Raw genomic sequence first — 19,286 nt, 5'->3', positions numbered from 1 at the left:
AGGCTTCAATGCTGGATACTTCTACCCATGCTCTCAGCTTTCCATATTCTTTGAGTGGTAGGGCAGATATTGTTAGCTTGTCCACTGGTGCCACAGAAACTTCTCTTGATGAGAACAGGACCTTACACACCTCTGCCAATGAGCTTACTACCTCAGTAGATGTTCACATGCCTCAATCTTCCACACATCTTGTAAATCCATCATCTGTGCCAACTTTATTGGTGACAGGCACCTCTACCTTATCTTCTGAGAAAGAGCAGATGACCACTTCCATGGAAAACATCTGTAGAACTATGGAGGTGACAGAAATGTCCTCATCAAAGAGTTCTATTTCATATTCCCAGGGTACTTCATCTATGGAAATGACAGATACAGAATTTTCTGAGATCACAAAACATTCCAGTCATCAAACACATTCACCTTCAGGGATTCTACTTGAGACACCTCCTCAGGGGAATTTAGCTTCGTCTTTCACTTCTGGTAGCATGCAGACTACAGCTCTCTGCACCTCAAATAACACAGTAGGTGTTCATGTTTCAAAAATGTCTACCAGTTTTGGGAAAACAGCTTTCCCTTCACAAACTCTGACAAATCCTACCTTTTCGTCTCCTGAAAAAGAAAGCATGCATGCCTTTACAGTATATACTCCCAGATCTAGGGAAACAAAAGTAAGATCCACCTCTGTGACTCACCCTGTCTCATATAGCCAGAACATTTCATTTGTGGATACCTCTCCTTCTAAGACAACCAGAGTATCAAATCCTATGAACATTAACACAGTTCTTTCATACTTGCCTTCACTTAGGACTCAAACTGAGTTGACTTCAATTGCCTCTCCCATTTCTGGAAGTACACAGGCTTCCCCTGCATCCCTGTCTCTTTCTACAAAAGGACTATCAAAGGCAAATTTCACAGTTACCCCTACAGACAGGATCACTATAGACCCTTATGCTCCCATCATACCTACAACAGTTCTTGGTAAAACCTCTATGGTAACATCAATTTTTACCTCCCAAATGTCCTCACTGCCAGTTAATGTCACTGCCTTCACCTCCAGAAACATTTCTGACACCTCTACAATACTATGACCAAGTTGTCTATAACAACACCCTCAGGTTGTTTGAAAAGTCCCTCTATAGCCACTTCCAGTCCTATGCCTGAGATGTCTTCAGTGCTGGTTAATGACTCTGCTTTCTCACCTGCAGTGATTTCTTCTGATACTTCCACAACAATTGGATTATTCCCTACTTTATTGTCTTCAATAACACCTAGGACTGCTGTGACCATACAAACATCTGCATTGGGTATCACACCTATGACATATGCTGGTCCTACATCAAAAGGTACATTTGTTTCCTCTGCTTTCACTACTTCAGGAATTTCAGAGCTATCCTCCAGGATCACACCTACATCTTTTTCATCTCTGACAGAGTCAACTTTTCCTTCTGTGAAAACCATCCAAACCATTGTTATATCAGGAATAATGACTCCATTCATGGGCACTACTGCCTCCTCTTTACTCGGTTCTAAGACCACTGAAGCTCTTTTCTCCGTTCCAAAGACCACATTTTCACCAATTCTATCAACAACTCAACAACCATCACAAGGAGATGAGGCTACAACTCGGGGAATATTACCTGGGATTAGTCATGATTCTCTATCTACTGTCAGCACTGGTGGAAAGACAGCTCTCATAGATACTTATTCCAGAATGATTGTGCCTGAAAGTGTGCTTTCACCTACTCTTTCAGATAATCTCCATACTTCCCTGAATATTCCGTTTTCTCCTTCTTTGACTAGTTTTAAGAGCACTCCTGGACCCACAAAAAGTGTGAAAGCCACCACTCAACTTTTTTCTAATACAGGAAAGATGACTTCCTTATCAGAAAATACTTCCTTAACAGCTAAACCAATGAAAAGTGCCTTCTCTCTGAATACCCCTGTTTCATACCTTCCAAAGACCCCATCCATAGCAACTCTACCCTCTTTGACATCTCTTTATTCACCATATAGTACTGAAGTTGAGTTCTTTACTCCAAAGACCTCTTTACCACTTACATCCCACATGGTTGAACTTCCAGTTGTGGGAACAGGAATCACATCTAATGATATTTGGTCCCCACTTATGACTTCCTGGAACACACATACAGCTGAATATTCTCAATTTCTAATTTCCACCACTGTGCATATATCTACACCCAACAAGATGGAAACAGCAACTCTAGACCTTGTTCCTGGGTCTTTGCCAACATTCACAGCCTCTCAGACTAGTCTTGTATCTGGAGATGTTATAACAATGCCATCAACTCCCACATCTGGAATTGTTCCTACTTTTGGGCTGTCTCAGAGTTCTTCATTATCAACATCTTTGACAAATATCCCCACCACTTTGGCTGACATTAAACACACATTTGAGAAGACAACCACATCTGTACCTCCTGGGACCACACTCACATTGAATCCTTCTAGTGCCACTTCAGGATCTATAATCTCAAAACTTACTGCTTCACCTAGGCTGACTTGGCTATCCTCTAGTCTCCCTTTGAGTTCCCCTCAAGTAACTATATCCAAAGTTCCTCAACGTATAACTTTCTCTACAGTAGAGGAATCAAAATCTGCATTTCTCACTTCTGATGTGATACCAACACACCCATTCATTAACTTCACAACCCTACCCTTTGCTACTGTAAGCACTAGACCCTCTAAAACCAGTACTACAATTAAAATGGATGATATCATTACTGGCTTCCAAACTTCTATACCTGTGACTATAAAAATCACAGATAACGGCATATACGTTTCCCTGTTTCCTGGAGCATCCTCCAGAACCACTGTATCTCAACCTCCAATGTTTAGCAGGATGAATTTATCACCTCTTACAACTGACTACACCTTATCTATTGGTTCCACATCTATGACTTACCCTACAGTAACATCTGCATAGAGCAGAATCCCAGCTGCATCCGCATCCCCTACTTTAGTTCTTCCTTAGCTCACCATGAACTCCCTTCCAAATATAATTACTACATCCACAGGTACTGGAGCCTCATTTCCACTCATGTCCACTGGGGTCACATATCCAACTGTGTCTTCAATAATCTCTTCCTGGGCGGGCCACAGTGGCTCAGCAGGCAGGAATGCTTGCTTGCGGTGCCAGAGGAGCGGGGTTCGATTCCCGGTGCCTGCCCATGTTAAAAAAAAAAATCTCTTCCTCTTTGAAACAACCTGGCTGGAATCCACATCTTCCTTTATATCTGTTGAAACATTGACTTCACCTATTTCTCTGTCCACAGGTACTTTCCATAATGTGTGCAGTTTATCGCTAATAGCATGCATACATGATTAGCCGTGTATTCTCCAAGGTGGCCAGTTTTCTGAAGGCAGAAAGGGATAGTGAAGTGTGCAGTGGTGTTTCTTTTCTTTTTTTTTTTTTAACTTCTCTTCCTTTATTATCAGACATTTTTTATTAAACATACATTTTTTATTAAACATACATTTTTTATTAAACATATGAACAGAAACATTCTTACCATATCATGATTTCACTCTACATATATAATCAGTAACTCAGAATATCATCACGTAGTTATATTTTCATCATCATGATCATTTCTTAGAACATTTGCATCAATTCAGAAAAAGAAATAAAAATAAAACAGAAAAAAATCATACATACCATATCCATTACCCCTCCGTTTCATTGATCACTAGCATTTCAATCTACTAAATTTATTTTAACATTTGTTCCCCCTATTATTTATTTATTTTTAATCCATATGTTTTACTCATCTGTCGATAAGGTAGATAAAAGGAGTATCAGACACAAGGTTTTCACAATCACACAGTCACATCGCGAAAACTATATCATTATACCATCATCTTTAAGAAACATGGCTACTGGAACACAGCTCTACATTTTTAGGCAGTTCCCTCCAGCCTCTCTGCTACACCTTAACTTAAAAAGGTGATATCTATTTAATGCATAAGAATAACCTCCAGGATAACCTCTTGACTCTGTTTGGAATCTCTCAGCCATTGACACTTGATTTCTTCTCATTTTGCTCTTCCCCCTTTCGGTTGAGAAGGATTCCTCAATCCCTTGATGCTGCATCCCAGCTCATTCTAGGATTTCTGTCCCACGTTGCCAGGAAGGTCCACACCCCTGGGAGACATGTCCCATATAGAGAGGAGTGGGGGTGAGTTTGCTTGTCATGTTGGCTGAGAGAGAGAGGCCACATCTGAGCAACAAAAGAGGTTCTCTTGGGGGTGACTCTTAGGTCTAATTTTAAGTAGGCTTAGCCTATCCTTGGTGGGGTTAAGTTTCATATGAAGAAACCCCAAGATTGGGGGCTCAACCTATTGCTTTGGTTGTCCCCACTGCTTGTGAGAATATTAAGAATTCTCCACTTGGGGAAGTTGAATTTTCTCCCTGTCTCACCATTCCCCCAAGGGAACTTTGCAAATACTTTTTTTTTTTTTTTTTTTACATGGGCAGGCACCGGGAATCAAACCCAGGTCCTCAGGCTTGGCAGGCAAGCATTCGTACCTGCTGAGTCACCGTGGCCCTGCAAATACTTTTTAATTCACTGTTCAAATCACTCTGGGATTCATCAGGGCATCACTTTGGACAAACCTACAAAATCTCATGCCCTACTCAAGGTTGCATGTACTTATGGTGTTCAGTTAAGCTGCCCACATAAGTTATATTAGGAAATGCACTAGTCAAAATATAAATTTTGTACCAAATCAACATTTTTTGCTTTAGTCTTACACATAAGTTAAAGTTTTAAAAATCAATTACCATCTGTTTTCAACACCCTGCAGTATTGACATTCCGTTGTTCTTCCTCACGCAAAACATTTTAAAATTTGTACATTTGTTCACTATCATCATACACTCTAGGCATTCCTAGATTATACCATCTCAGTCTTTATCGTGTATCTTTCCTTCTGATTTCATTTGTTCCCCCAGGCTTCCTCCCTCTATCATTCTCACATTCAGCATCATTCAGTGTTCTAACATTATTGTATTACAGTTAGGTAGTATTGTGTTATCCATTTCTGGATTTTTACAATCATCTCATTGCACGATCTGCATCCCTTCAGTTCCAATTACCCAATATCTAACCTAATTCTATCTCCTGATAAACTCTGTTCTTAACAGAAATTCTCCAAATTAATTCATTAATGTTAGTTCATATCAGGGAGACCATACAGTATTTGTCCTTTTGTTTATGGCTAATCTCACTCAGCATAATATCCTTAAGGTCCATCCATGTTGTTACATACTTTGTAACTTTATTCTGTCTTACAGCTACATAATATTCCATCGTATGTATATACCACAGCTTGTTTAGCCATTTGTCTGTGGATGGACATTTGGGTGCTTCCATCTCTTGGCAATTGTAAATAATGCTGCCGTAAACATTGGTGTGTGTTCTGGTTTGCTAGCTGCCAGAATGAAACACACCAGAGATGGATTGGTTTTTAATAAAAGGGGATTTATTTCATTAGTTCTTCAGAGGAAAGGCAGCTAACTTTCAATTGAGGTTCTTTCTTACGTGGGACGGCACAGTGTGATCTCTGCTGGCCTTCTCTCCAGGCATCTGGGTTCCAACAACTTTCCCAGGGTGATCTCTTTCTGTATCTCCAATGGCCTGGGCTGAGCTGCGAGTGCTGAGATGAGGTATGCTGAGCTGCTTGGGCTGTGCTATGTTGAGCCTCTCATTTAAGCACCAGCCAATTAAGTCAAACATCATTCATTGCAGTAGGCACACCTCCTAGCCAACTGCAGATGTAATCAGCAACAGATGAGGTTCACATGCCATCGACTCATGTCCACAACAATATAACTAGGCACCTTCACCTGGCCAATTTGGCAACTGAATCTAACGACCACAGTGTGCTAATGTCCATTTGCGTATTTGGCCTCATGTCCTCTGAGTAGATAACTAGCAATGGTATTACCGGGTCGAATGGTAATTCTATACTTAGCTTCCTGAAAAACCCCAAACTGCCTTCCATAGCAGTTATACCACTTGACATTCCCACCAACAGTGAATAAGTGTACCTCTTTCTCCACATCTCTCCAGCACTTTTTGTCATTTTCTGTTTTATTGATAATGGCCATTCTGGTGGGTGTGAGATGATCTCTCATTGTGGTTTTGATTTGTATTTGTATTTCCCTACCAGCCAGGGAAGTGTCCTCTGGCCATTTTTATTTCCTTTTCTGAGAAGTGTATCTTCAAGTCTTTTGCCCATTTTGTAATTGGGTTGTCTGTCTTTTTGTTGTTGAGTTGAACAATCTCTTTATATGTTCTGGATACAAGACCTTTATCTGATATATCGTTTCCAAATATTGTCTCCCATTGTGTAGGCTGTCTTTTTACTTTCTTGACAAAGTTCTTTGATGCACAAAAGTGTTTAATTTTGAGGAGTTCCCATTTATTTATTTATTTCTTCAATGCTCATGCTTTGGTTGTAAGGTCTAGGAAGCTGCTTCCTATTATAAGATTTATAAGATACTTCCCTAAATTTTCTTCTAACAGTTTTATGGTCTTAGATCTAATGTTTAGGTCTTTGATCCATTTTGAGTTAATTTTTGTATAGGGTGTGAGATATGGGTCCTCTTTCATTCTTTTGCATGGGGATATCCAGTTCTCTAGGCACCATTTATTGAAGAGACTGTTCTGTCCCAGGTGAGTTGGCTTGACTCCTTTATCAACAATCAATTGTCCATAGATGAGAGGGTCTATATCTGAACATTCTGTTATACTCCATTGGTCAGTATATCTATCTTTATGCCAGTACCATGCTGTTTTGACCACTGTAGCTTCGTAATATGCCTTTAAGTCAGGTAGTGTGAGACCACCAACTTCATTTTTGTTTCTCAGGATACTTTTAGCTATTCAGGGAACCCTGTCCTTTCAGATAAATTTGGCTGTTGGTTTTTCTATTTCTGAAAAGTAAGTTTTTGGGATTGTAAGTGGTATTGCATTGAATCTGTGAATCAATTTAGGTAGAATTGACATCTTAACTATATTTAGTCTTGCAATCCATGAACACGGTATGCCCTTCCATTTTATTAGGTCTTCTGTGATATCTTTAAACAATTTCTTATAGTTTTCTCTGTATAAGTCTTATGTTTCTTTAGTTACATTTATTCCTAAATATTTTATTCTTTTGGTTGCAATTGTAAATGGAATTCGTTTCTTGATTGCCCCCTCAGATTGTTCATTACTAGTGTATAGAAACACTACAGATTTTTGAGTGTTGATCTTGTAACCTGCCACTTTGCTGTACTCTTTTATTAACTCTAGTAGTTTTGCTGTGGATTTTTTGGGGTTTTCAACATATAGCATCAAATCATTTGCAAACAGAGTTTTACTTCTTCCTTTCCAATTTTGATGCCTTGTATTTCTTTTTCTTGTCTAATTGCTCTGGCTAGAACTTCCAACACAATGTTGAATAATAATGATGATAGTGGACATTCTTGTCTTGTTCCTGATCTTAGGGGGAATGTTTTCAGTTTTTCTCCATTGAAGATGATGTTAGCTGTGGGTTTTTCATATTTTCCCTTTATCATGTTGATGAAGTTCCCTTCTATTCCTATCCTTTGAAGTGTTTTCAACAGGAAAGGATGTTGAATTTTGTCAAATGTCTTTTCTGCATCAATGGAGATGATCATGTGGATTTTCTGCTTTGATTTGTTGATATGGTGTATTACATTCATTGATTTTCTTATGTTGAACCATCCTTGCATACCTGGGATGAATTCTACCTGGTCATGGTGTATAATTCTTGTAATATGTTGTTGGATCCGATTTGCAAGAATTTTGTTGAAGATTTTTGTGTCTATATTCATAAGAGAGATTGGTCTGTAGTTTTTTTTTTTTTTGTAATATGTTTGTCTGGCTTTGGTATGAGGGTGATGTTGGCTTTGTAGAATGAGTTAGGTAGCTTTCCCTCCTCTCAATTGTTTTGAAGAGTTTGAGCAGGATTGGTACTAATGCTTTCTTGAATATTTGGTAGAATTCACATGTGAAGTCATATGGTCCTGGAGTTTTCTTTTTGGGGAGCTTCTTAATGGCTGATTCCATTTATTTTCTGCTGAATGGTTTGTTGAGGTTGTCTATGTCTTCTTGAGTCAGTGTTGGTTGTTCATGCCTTTCTAGGATGTTGTCTGTTACATCCATATCGTTGAGTTTATTAGCATAAAGTTGTTCATAGTATCCCCTCATTACTTCCTTTTTTTCTGTGGGGTCAGTGGTTATGTCTCCTCTTCCATTTCTGATTTTATTTATTTGCATTGTCCCTCCTCTTTTTTTTTTGTCAACCTCACTAAGGGTCCATCCATCTTATTGATTTTCTCATAGAACTAACTTCTGGTTTTGTTGATTTTCTTGATTATTTTCATGTTCTCTTTTTCATTTATTTCTACTCTAATCTTCATTATTCCTTTCCTTTTGCTTGCTTTGGGGTTAGTTTGCTGGTCTTTCTCTAGTTCTTCCAAGTGGCCAGTTAATTCCTCGATTTTTGCTCTTTCTTCTTGTTTGATATAGGCATTTAGGGCAATAAATTTCACTCTCAGCACTGCGTTTGCTGTGTCCCATAAATTTTGATAAGTTGTGTTTTCATTTTCATTTGCCTCGAGATATTTACTGATTTCTCTTGTAATTTCTTCCTTGACCCACTGGTTGTTTAAGATTGTGTTGTTGTGCCCTCATATATTTGTGAATTTTCTGTCACTCTGCCTATTATTGATTTCCAACTTCATTCCTTTATGATCTGAGGAAGTTTTTTGTATGATTTCAATCTTTTTAAATTTATTGAGACTTGCTTTGTGACCCAGCATATGGTCTATCCTTGAGAATGATCCATAAGTTCTTGAGAAAAAGGTGTATCCTGCTGTTGCAGGGTGTAATGTTCTATAAATGTCTGTTAAGTCTAGCTCATTATATTATTCAAATTCTCTGTTTCTTTATTGATCTTCTGTCTGGATGGTCTGTCCATTGAGAAGAGTGGGGAATTGAAGTCTCCAACGATTATCGTAGACGTGTCTGTTTCTCTTTTCACTGTTTGCCTCATGTATTTTGGAGCATTCAGGCTCAGTGCGTAAATATTTATGATTGTTATGTCTTCTTTTTGAATTTTTCCTTTTATGAATGCATAGTTTCCTTCTTTGTCTCTTTTAACTGTTTTACTTTTGAAGTCTAACTTGTTGAATATTTGTATAGCTACTCCTGCTCTTTTCTGATTGTTATTTTCATGAAATATCTTTTCCAAAACTTTCACTTTCAACCCGTGTTTAGCCTTGGGTCTAAGATGTGTTTCCTGTAGACAGTATATAGATGGGTCCTGTTTTTTAATCCATTCTGCCAGTCTATGTCTTTTGATTGGGGAGTTTAATCCATTAACATGCAGTATATTTACTGTCTGGGCTGGACTTTCTTCTACCATTTTGATTTTTGGATTTTATATGTCATATATAATTTTCCTTCTTTTTGTCTTTACTGATAGGTTTCATTGCTACACTCTTCTCCATACCTCTCTCTCGTCTTTTCTCATCAGTCTCGAGTGCTCCCGTTAGTATTTCTTGCAGAGCTGGTTTCTTCGTCACAAATTCTCTCAGTGATTTTTTGGCTGAAAACGTTTAATTTTTCCCTCATTTTTGAAGGACAATTTTGCTGGATATAGAATTCTTGGTTGGTAGTGTTTCTCTTTTAGTAATATAAATATATCATCCCACTGTCTTCTTGCTTCCATGGTTTTTGCTGAGAAATCTATGCACAATCTTGTTGGGCTTCCCTTGTATGTGATGGATTGCTTTTCTGTTGCTGCTTTCAAGAGTCTCTGTTTCTCTTTGACATCTGACATTCTAATTAATAAGTGTCTTAGAGTACATCTATTTGGATCTATTCTGTTTGGGATATGCTGCACTTCTTGGATCTGTAATTTTAAGTCTTTCATAAAAGCTGGGAAATTTTCAGTGATAATTTCTTCCATTAGTTTTTCTACTCCTTTTTCCTTGTCTTCTCCTTCTGGGGCACCCACAACACGTATATTCATGTGCTTCATGTTGTCAGTCAATTCCCTGAATCCCTGCTCATATTTTTCCATTCTTTTCCCTATATTTTCTTTTGCTTGCAGGATTTCAGATGTTCCATCCTCCAGTTCACTACTCCTATCTTCCGCCTCTTGAAATTTGACACTGTAGATTTCCATTGCTTTCTTCATCTTTTCTACTGTGCCTTTCATTCCTGTAAGTTCTGTGATTTGTTTTTTCAGACTTTCAGTTTCTTCTTTTTGTTCATTCCTTGCCTTCTTTATATCCTCCCTCAGTTCACCAATTTGATTTTTGATGAGGTTTTCCACGTCTGTTCAAACATTCTGAATTAATTGTTTGAACTCCTGTATCTCATTTAAATTGTTGGTTTGTTCCTTTCACTGGGTCATATCTTCAATTTTCCTAGTATGATTCATTATATTTTTCTAGCATCTAGGCATTTAATTACCTTAATTGTTTTATTCTGGAGATTTTTTTCACTTTTTTTACCTAGGATATTCTTACTGGATGCCTTTGTTTTCTATGTCTTCTTTGACACTCAGTGCAGCTTATTCTAGACTTCTAGCTTAAGTTTTGTTTAACAGATCAGAAGTTTTCAGTTTTTGTTTTCTTGATTCTTGCCCTGCCTGTATGGTGCCTTTCTCTGCCCCCCCCCCCCCCACCTTAGGAGGGTCTACTTAGGTATTAGGACCCCAGCCAGATTTTCCCGAACCAGACTGGCCTCCTGTCAAGGAGGAAAGAGTCACCTGCATCGGTTTTCCCTGAGGATGAGACCCAGCAAATTGAAAGGCTTTCCTCTGAAGCCTCTGGACTCTGCATTTTTCCTATCCTGCCCAGTATGTGGCGCTTGTCTGCCTGCAGGTCCCCCCAGCATAACATGATGCAGTACCTTTAACCAGCTGACTCTCCCTCCTGGGGGTGTGGTGGAGACAGAGGAGAGGTTGTAGTCTGGTTTTAATTGCTTTATTTTTCCAGACACTGGGGTCTGAACTCCTTGAGGGAGGGATTCCACCTGAGCTGAGCCCACATCTCTCCTGGGGAAGGCACAGGCTCCAGACAAACACTCAAACAAGCTCAATTCTGTGTATGCCTGGGGCAGTGGGGCCCCAGAACCCTTGCAGCTGTATCCAAAGAGCAGTCAAGCTGTAGAAACATGGTCACCAAAATGAAAGAGACAAATCCTTTTCAGAGCAGGACCCCTGTTCCTCGGGTTTGCTAATCAAGAGCTTAACTTGGTACTTTGCTCTGTGTATCTCCAGGTCCTATGTGCCTGCTCCTTCCTTCAGGGCCCAGACCTTTTCAAATCCAAAAAACCTGTGTTCGTTTTTTTTCTTTTTCTGTCAGCCCAGCCCACTCTGTGCTAGGACAAAAACCAGCGACCTTCCCTTTTGTTCGAGGTTCAGCTGAGCTGGGGGCCTATTTTAGTAGTCAGAATTTGTTAATTAATTCCACAATTGGAGTTTGGTTGCACTCAGCCCTTGGTGCTGGTAACATTCCTTTCCTTTCCCCTCCGGGAAGCAGCCTGTGGGGGAGCGGTGCTGGCACTGTGGCTTGGGGGACTCACGATTGTGGTTGGGTTCACATCCGGTCCAGCTGTCCAGGCTGGGTTATGCTGTGTGTCTGGTCACTGACATGGCCCCAGAAGTTGTTCTGTGCTGTTCCTGGCTATTTATTATCTGCTCTGGAGGACGAACTAAATCCCACACCTTGCTAAACCACCATCTTGGCCCTAGGGGACTTTGATTTATCTGGAGCCTCTTTTAAAGCATTCTTGTAAACTAATTAAGACCCCACCTGGAATGGGTGGAGTCACAACTCTATGGAAGCCATCTGATCAAACGTTACCACCCATAATTGGGTGGGACACATCTCTATGGGGATAACCCAATCAAGTTTCCAATCTATAGATGAATAGGTATTAAAAGATCCACAAGATGAATTAGGATTAAAACATGGCTTTTCTTGCAAACTGGCATACCCCTGGAGTTAAATTGACCAAGTATTAAGGATAAGACATAATGGTTTAGTTTGCTTTAAAATGGAGATCCTTTGTTTTTCCTTTTACCAAATTTGGGAAATGTAAAATTTCTTGAACCAAATAAAAGAATAAAATTAATCCCCTTATTTTAAATTACAGTGACCTTCTATGATATTGCGATGAACTTCTCAGTCTTTACTGAAGAGTCATGGATACTTATGACCAGTGTTGTAAATGAATTTGCAGAAAATTGGGTGAGTTAATCTTTTAAATATGTTACAATAAGTACATGTGAATATATATACATATGAATTTAATATATATGACAAAGGATTATTAGATGAAAGTTAGGCTTTATCTTTTTCTACCTGTAATCCATTTTGCAGATAATTTGTTTAAATTTTTTTTTGCTGCAAAGCTATCTACTCTGTAAGCAGCACAATGTGCATCCATGCAGTATCTTTCATAGTGCCTATGTTGAAAGCTTTTATGAGATGTTATTATTTTAATTTGTTTAGTTCTGCACATTCCCCTACCTGGCGCACATTCTTTGAGTTTTTGCCAAATTTTCCTATTTAGGGAGGTGGGAGAGAAGTAATGACAAAGTCTATGCTATTTCATTTAAATATTTTTGGGTTTGTGCATTTATTTTTTTCTCTCTCCAACACAACAAATGTTTATTTTTTATTTTTTTATTTTTTTATTTTTTTATTAACGGAAAGAAAAAAAAAAGAAATTAACACAACATTTAGAAATCATACCATTCTACATATGCACTCAGCAATTCTTAACATCATCACATAGATGCATGATCATTGTTTCTTAGTACATTTGCATCGGTTTAGAGGAACTAGCAACACAACAGAGAAAGAGATAAAATGTTAATATAAAGAAAAGAAATAAAAGTAGTAATAATAGTAAAAAACAACAACAACAAACAAACCAACAAGCAAACAAAAACAAAAAAAACCCTATAGCTCAGATGCAGCTTCATTCAGTATTTTAACATGATTACTTTACAATTAGGTATTATTGTGCTGTCCATTTTTGAGTTTTTGTATCTAGTCCTGTTGCACAGTCTGTATCCCTTCAGCTTCAATTACCCATTGTCTTACCCTGTTTCTAACTCCTGCTGAACTCTGTTTCCAATGACATATTTCAAGCTTATTCTCGAATGTCCGTTCACATCAGTGGGACCATACAGTATTTGTCCTTTAGTTTTTGGCTGGATTCACTCAGCATAATATTCTCTAGGTCCATCCATGTTATTACATGGTTCATAAGTTTATCTTGTCTTAAAGCTGCATAATATTCCATCGTATGTATATACCACAGTTTGTTTAGCCACTCTTCTGTTGATGAAGATTTTGGCTGTTTCCATCTCTTTGCAATTGTAAATAACGCTGCTATAAACATTGGTGTGCAAATGTCCGTTTGTGTCTTGTTTATCCTTACTTTTTCTGTTAATGAAAGCAGTACATACTCTCTCTAGAAAATTCAGATATTGAATCCAAATTCCAGAAAGTAAATGTCCTTTCTAACACAACTCTTTAAATTGACTCCTCTTAACAAGTTGATGAATATCTTTCAGGTTTTTTCTATACATATAATAACATTGATGCATATATGTCCTTTCAAAAAATAAGTGGAATCATATTAATTATGCTATTCTGCATATTTGCTTTCTTCACTTAATCCTGTATCTTTGAGCATGTTCATGTGGACAATGATAGATCTTCCTCATAACACTTTAACAGAGGCATAGGATTTCATTTGATAGTTGAAATGTAATTTTTTTGAATTTAGGCATCTACTGGTTGGCATTTATACTGTTTCTATTTTTTCTCTGTTAGAAATAATACTGAAAAATAATATCCTTGCAATAAATTTTGGAAGCATTTCAATGAGTATCCTATTTTCTATAGGATAAATTCCTAGAATTGAAATTCCTGGATCAAACGGCATAAACATTTTACATTTTAGTAGTTATTGCTAAGTGCTTTCCAGATAGATTATACCAATCTGCACCCCTACTAAGAGTGAAAGATAGTGTCTGTTTCCCCACTGTCCCCATTTATTTTGAAGTGTATATGACATGATGATAAGTGCTTGCAAATAGGTGGGTAACATGTAAATTGAATAACTGAGGGGAGTGGATGGAAATATTTTGTCAACTGAAATAATAAATGAATTGTCCCTGGTGACTTTGCTGTGCTGAGATAGAGGAGTGGAGAATATTAAAACGGACATTTTTTTTTTGTCCTTTGCAGATGAAGTCTATATTTCATGACAGTGTATTTTCTCTTGCTAATCTGGCAATCCAGATTAAAAGCAGGTATGTGAGGGTCATCTAGAGGGTTGAAGAGAGTTTAAGGGTGTTCCAGGTCTATTCATATCCAAAGGGATTTCCTTTTTTATATCTGGGTTTTGGAGACTGCCGCATTTTTTGTCTCAACGTAGTCAACATAGGTCCTCTTTCAAATGACGAAGAAATTTGTATTGTTAACTATGAGATATGGAGTCAATGAGAGAAGAAAATAAATGTAGAAGCAGTGGGATTGGATTGAGTTATCTCTAATGCTCATTTTAGTTCTACTATTCTATGATTTAAAAAAGGCTATGGATGGCTGATGCATGAGGATTTATAAGGCCTTGTATTTTTGGATAATGCACTTTCAGGAATTAGAAATTCCAAAAGGAACTTGAAATGTTTAAAGAGAGGAATGTTGACTAGTCGAAGACGTGCTTGGGGCCCAAATTTTTAGAGAGGTGACTGCAGTGAAATCGGTAGGTACTGAGTAATATCAAGGAGGTCATGGCAAAGGAATTGGTCATTTGAGAAATTTTTCCTCTGCTATTTGCCCTGCGCATGTTGTAGTCTTTCGTTAAAGGAATACCTAGAAGTCCTTTGAAAAGGTGGTTTGGCTGTGGTGTACCACGGTAAGCTAATTTTTAAAACATTAAATGTGGCTGCCTATTTTTCATACACCAGGATTTTGATTTCTAGTCCATGTTCAAATATGAATAGGTTCAAAAAGGTTCATATATATTAGTGGATGTAAAACCATGGTAGGTTATTACTATTATTTTTATGGTGAAATTGTGGGTTTACTATCGTAGGTTATTAAAAGAAAATTAGAGATGTTTGGGCCACCCAACATTCTTTAAAAATTTGTTCCTATTAATTTTCCATATTAGAAATTCAATAAGTGGCCATTGTAAAATCTTAAAACTTTACAGAAGTTTAAAATAAGTATAGTGAAAATCTCTGGAAACCACTCCCCCTTCTGAGAATTCCTGTTAACGGCTTATTTTGTATATTCCTGTAGATTTGTTCCCATACGTTTACCAAGAGAATGGGTTCCTACTTTACATACCATTTTACAACTTTCTTTTCTTGCTTTAGAATATATCATGTACATGGTTTCAGGTTGATACAAACAGATATAGCTTATTCATTTTAATGGCAGATAGGATTCTTTTGTATGGTATGCCATGATGCATTTGTCCAATTACCTAGTGATGGGCATTTAGATTATTTCCACATCTGTATGTATATTTCTATGCACCCTTGCTGGTACTGCTATGGGATAGGCTCCTGGAAGTGCGATTGCTGAATCGAAGGCATATTACTTCTCTGGTAGGCAACTAATTACCAAGCTCTTTCAAAATGTCTCCTTAGAGCCCTATCGCTCTTTGAATTCCAAGCTGGAAAGTGTTCTACTGTTCTGCCTCAGAGTTATGTTTCTCTTGATCTTGTGCCCTCATGTATTTGGTGCTTTATTTCTTTTTTTTTTCTATAATTTTGTGTTGCTTTTGATACAGAGACACTTCTAAGGAAGAAATAGCTATGGATCGAGCTATTGTAAGTAATTTTTCAAAACAAATTTATTTGCGACCCATCCTATCCCTGATTAGATGTAAGATGCAAGGCTCAATTGTGAGGGTTAAATTACACTACTTGCTTTGAGCTGGGCATAAAAGCCTGTCCCCCTTTTTCTGAACTATCCATGTGGTAGTTTTTTTGTGTGTGGACTATGGGACTGTGAAATGACTTGAGAACTGTAAATAGTAAATGGAATTTCTTGGTAGCACATATCTTGCAAAAAAACTTGGTTATTCCAAGAGTGACACAATTGTTTGCAAGACTTGTGTTCACATAACAAATCCACCCTCACTTAGTATAGATTTGAGTTCTATCTCCTACCATCCAAACCCAGTTCTCAGTACTTATTCTAGTGCTTCAATACTTTATAACGTTATATTCTGAAAAGATTAGTGAGCACATAGCTTTTGAGGTATTTAAAAATGAGATAAATATTTTACTATATAAAATATAATCATGGGTGGTGCAGCAATGGCTCAGTGGCAGAATTCTCGCCTGCTATGCCGGAGACCCGGGTTTGAGTCCTGGAGCCTGCTCATGCCAAAAAAAAAAAAAAAAAAATGCAGTCACATCTACGGTGCATTCCAAATGATCTGCCATCCTTTGAAATGCTTTCTGTAAATAGCTGTCAGAATTTTTTCAATTAAACACATTATAGATAATATGACACAACTAAAACCCCTCTACGAAAAAGCCTGTTGGTGAATAATGTAGCCCCCAGTGTGAGGCTTTCTGGATTGAAAACCCTGTTCTTCCACTTCCTGTCTGTGAAACTTTGAGCAATTGTGCCTCAGTTTCCCCATCTGTGAAATAGGGATAGTAATAGTACTGTTCCTCACAGGGCTGTTGGGAGGATGGGATGAGATAATTTATGTGAATTGTTTAACACAGGCTTAGAATATTGTAAATGTTTCAGAGTGTTTACTTTTGTTATTACCATGTTAGTACCCAGATCCAGAAGGTTTAGATTCCATTCCCAGTTCTGTGACTCATAGACTGTGTGATACTGGGCAGATCATTTAAGTCCTCTAAGGCTCTGCTTCCTCCTCTAGAAAATGGGCAACAATCCCTGCATTGCCTACAGGGTAGGTGTGAGGACTAGATGGGTTGATGTGCGAGGGTAATTTACACGTGGCAATGGGTTACATAAACGTGAAGTGTAATTATGATTGCTGTTGTTAAGAACATGCCCTGTACTCGGTTGTGCCATTTGTTTAAAGATTTCAGTGACTCTGTGCTTTTCTTTTGTATTATTTGGAACAGAGAGAAGGGCCAGGAATGACTACAATTTCTCATGAATCGTACAGGTAGGAGTCGGGTTTACTCATAGCCAGTACATTTAGTTCTGATTTTCCTTCCATTTAATTCTGTATGTGCAGCCTGTTGATCAAAGTTGTAAGAAGGAGATCAAAGTACCCAGTGGTCATTTTTCAGATGCTGTAATTGGGCTCTGCCTTCATGAAATAAATTGTTTCAGTTGGTTATGGCACAGCCTAGGAGTCTGCCTGCTGCTGCTTTGTAGTGGAGAGAAAATGGGGTCCAAAGTGGTCATAATTTGGAGATGGGAGAATAAAGTGTTTGTTTTGGTCAAAAACACCCACAAAATACTGAGCAAAGAAATAGTAAAAACAACATGGAAAGTAGCTTCGGTCCTCTTCAAACTCATGGTCCAGCTCCTCCTGCATCACTAGCTGTTTTGGTTGGTTTAATGCACTTTAAGGAGGACATAATAGCCAAAGAAGGCTCATGGAAAGATTGCTGAAATTATCAGGGTACTAGAGGGTCTATTGCAAGCAAGAGGAGAGATTTTAAAAAGAAGGAGTCCTTTTTAGACTAGAAAGATGAAAGCTGAAAGGCTTCAAATGGAGAAAAGTTTTGAGGAAACACAGTTACATCTAACTTTTAATAGCTGGCAGGAATTTATGAAATGTGTTCTTCAGGAAGGTGTATCTACAAATGTTTACAGGAAAAAGTTATAGGCAATTTGTGACTTTAAAATGTATTCCGAGAAATGGGATATTAGAAGAAATTAAACTGTTTGAGGATCTCAATATAGAAGGTGAGATAAAGGACAATTCTGTTCTTCCATAACAAAGCTTTTAGTGAGGAGAATATTCAAAAACAAAATACTGGGTCTTTGTGACCTTGGAAAATGTCATCTTTCTAAGGTTCAGTATCTTTTATATGTCTAAAAATAATAGCACTTCCTTCATAGGGTTGCTGTGAAGATAAAATGAGTTAAAACATTTGCAGCATGTGCTTCAGAAATGTTAGCTACCAATATAATTACATTATAATTATTCTATTATAGAAATGGGCCTTCTGTAGAACACATCATTTTGGACTAATTGAGCATGTGCCTATTTGCCGTATTGCAGTAATGATGGATAAATTAGAGACTGGAATGATAAAAGGTTTTCTCTAAAGTAAATACATCTTGAGCCCTCCATCTCCTCTATTAATTACCAAAAATTCCTAGAGATATTGCTTGGCTAGTCAATTTCAACATAATGCAAATGTTGACTGTCATTCTTTTGAAAATAGCTTTGAGTTGTCTGTTTTGGATATGAGTACATTTATCAGAAGATTTCAATATGCTGTCTTTCATCATTTCTTTAGATTTGCCACTTAATAGCTGTAATATATTTGATATTTATAAACTACCAATTAAGTTGGTTGTACGGAATTTAAGTACCACAGGCCAAGCTGCACTCTGTTGACCTAACTGCAATATCTTTCTTTTTCGCCCTGCTTTTTAGCTGTGTTTGCCAGGCCATCATAAAAGCCAACTCTTCTTTAGCATCCACTGAATTGATTAGTAAGATCAAAAGTAGAATACATGGCAATCTCACCCATGGAAACTTCACACAAGATCAATTGACGTTATTGGTAAAGTCTGAAGATGTTGCAGTGAAAAAACTAGGTGATTTTGGGGGGGCAGATATTTCAGTATGAAATGTTATTTTAAATTATTATAAAGCACATAATACATAGAAGCAGACACTAAGAGAGGAGAAAAGCCATCTTTATGTTCCTTTCTGTAGCCTCAGTGCCCAGTTGCTCTAACAGCCTTTCTATCTGTAAGAACTTATGAAAAAGCAGAGTGCCAGAGGCGTTGCTAGAGACCATTGGTCAGCCCTGGATATCAGCAGTAGCCATTCCATCGATGGAGTGGGAGGGCTGTTTCTCTTGCATTAATACCTAGAGGCATGAAGAGCTTCCTCATTACCCACAAAAGATGCCTAATAAATACTTGCTATTTTACTGATTGATTCATTCAGCCTATTCATCTGGGAAAATGAGTTGGAATCTCCCAGATTTATTTTCTGGGCATTTTCTTGTCAGATTAGCAAGGCA

The 19,286-nt window shown here is 37.8% G+C and overlaps 1 protein-coding gene across 1 annotated transcript in view; it reads left to right on the top strand.

Moving 5' to 3' along the window:
- ADGRG4 (adhesion G protein-coupled receptor G4) overlaps nucleotides 1-19,286 on the top strand; it is a 182,763-nt gene that overhangs the window by 75,770 nt on the left and 87,707 nt on the right. The window contains 8 exon segments of the mRNA XM_077146785.1: nucleotides 3-1,080; nucleotides 1,083-3,107; nucleotides 3,213-3,293; nucleotides 12,203-12,297; nucleotides 14,314-14,378; nucleotides 15,869-15,908; nucleotides 17,193-17,236; nucleotides 18,689-18,852. Coding sequence (XP_077002900.1) covers nucleotides 3-1,080; nucleotides 1,083-3,107; nucleotides 3,213-3,293; nucleotides 12,203-12,297; nucleotides 14,314-14,378; nucleotides 15,869-15,908; nucleotides 17,193-17,236; nucleotides 18,689-18,852 — 3,592 coding nt within the window.

The sequence above is a fragment of the Tamandua tetradactyla genome, chromosome X, assembly GCF_023851605.1.
Source record: "Tamandua tetradactyla isolate mTamTet1 chromosome X, mTamTet1.pri, whole genome shotgun sequence".
Lineage (NCBI taxonomy): Eukaryota > Metazoa > Chordata > Mammalia > Pilosa > Myrmecophagidae > Tamandua > Tamandua tetradactyla.
The sequence above is the reverse complement of the archived record's forward strand: the minus strand, read 5'-3'. Positions and strand labels throughout refer to the sequence as shown.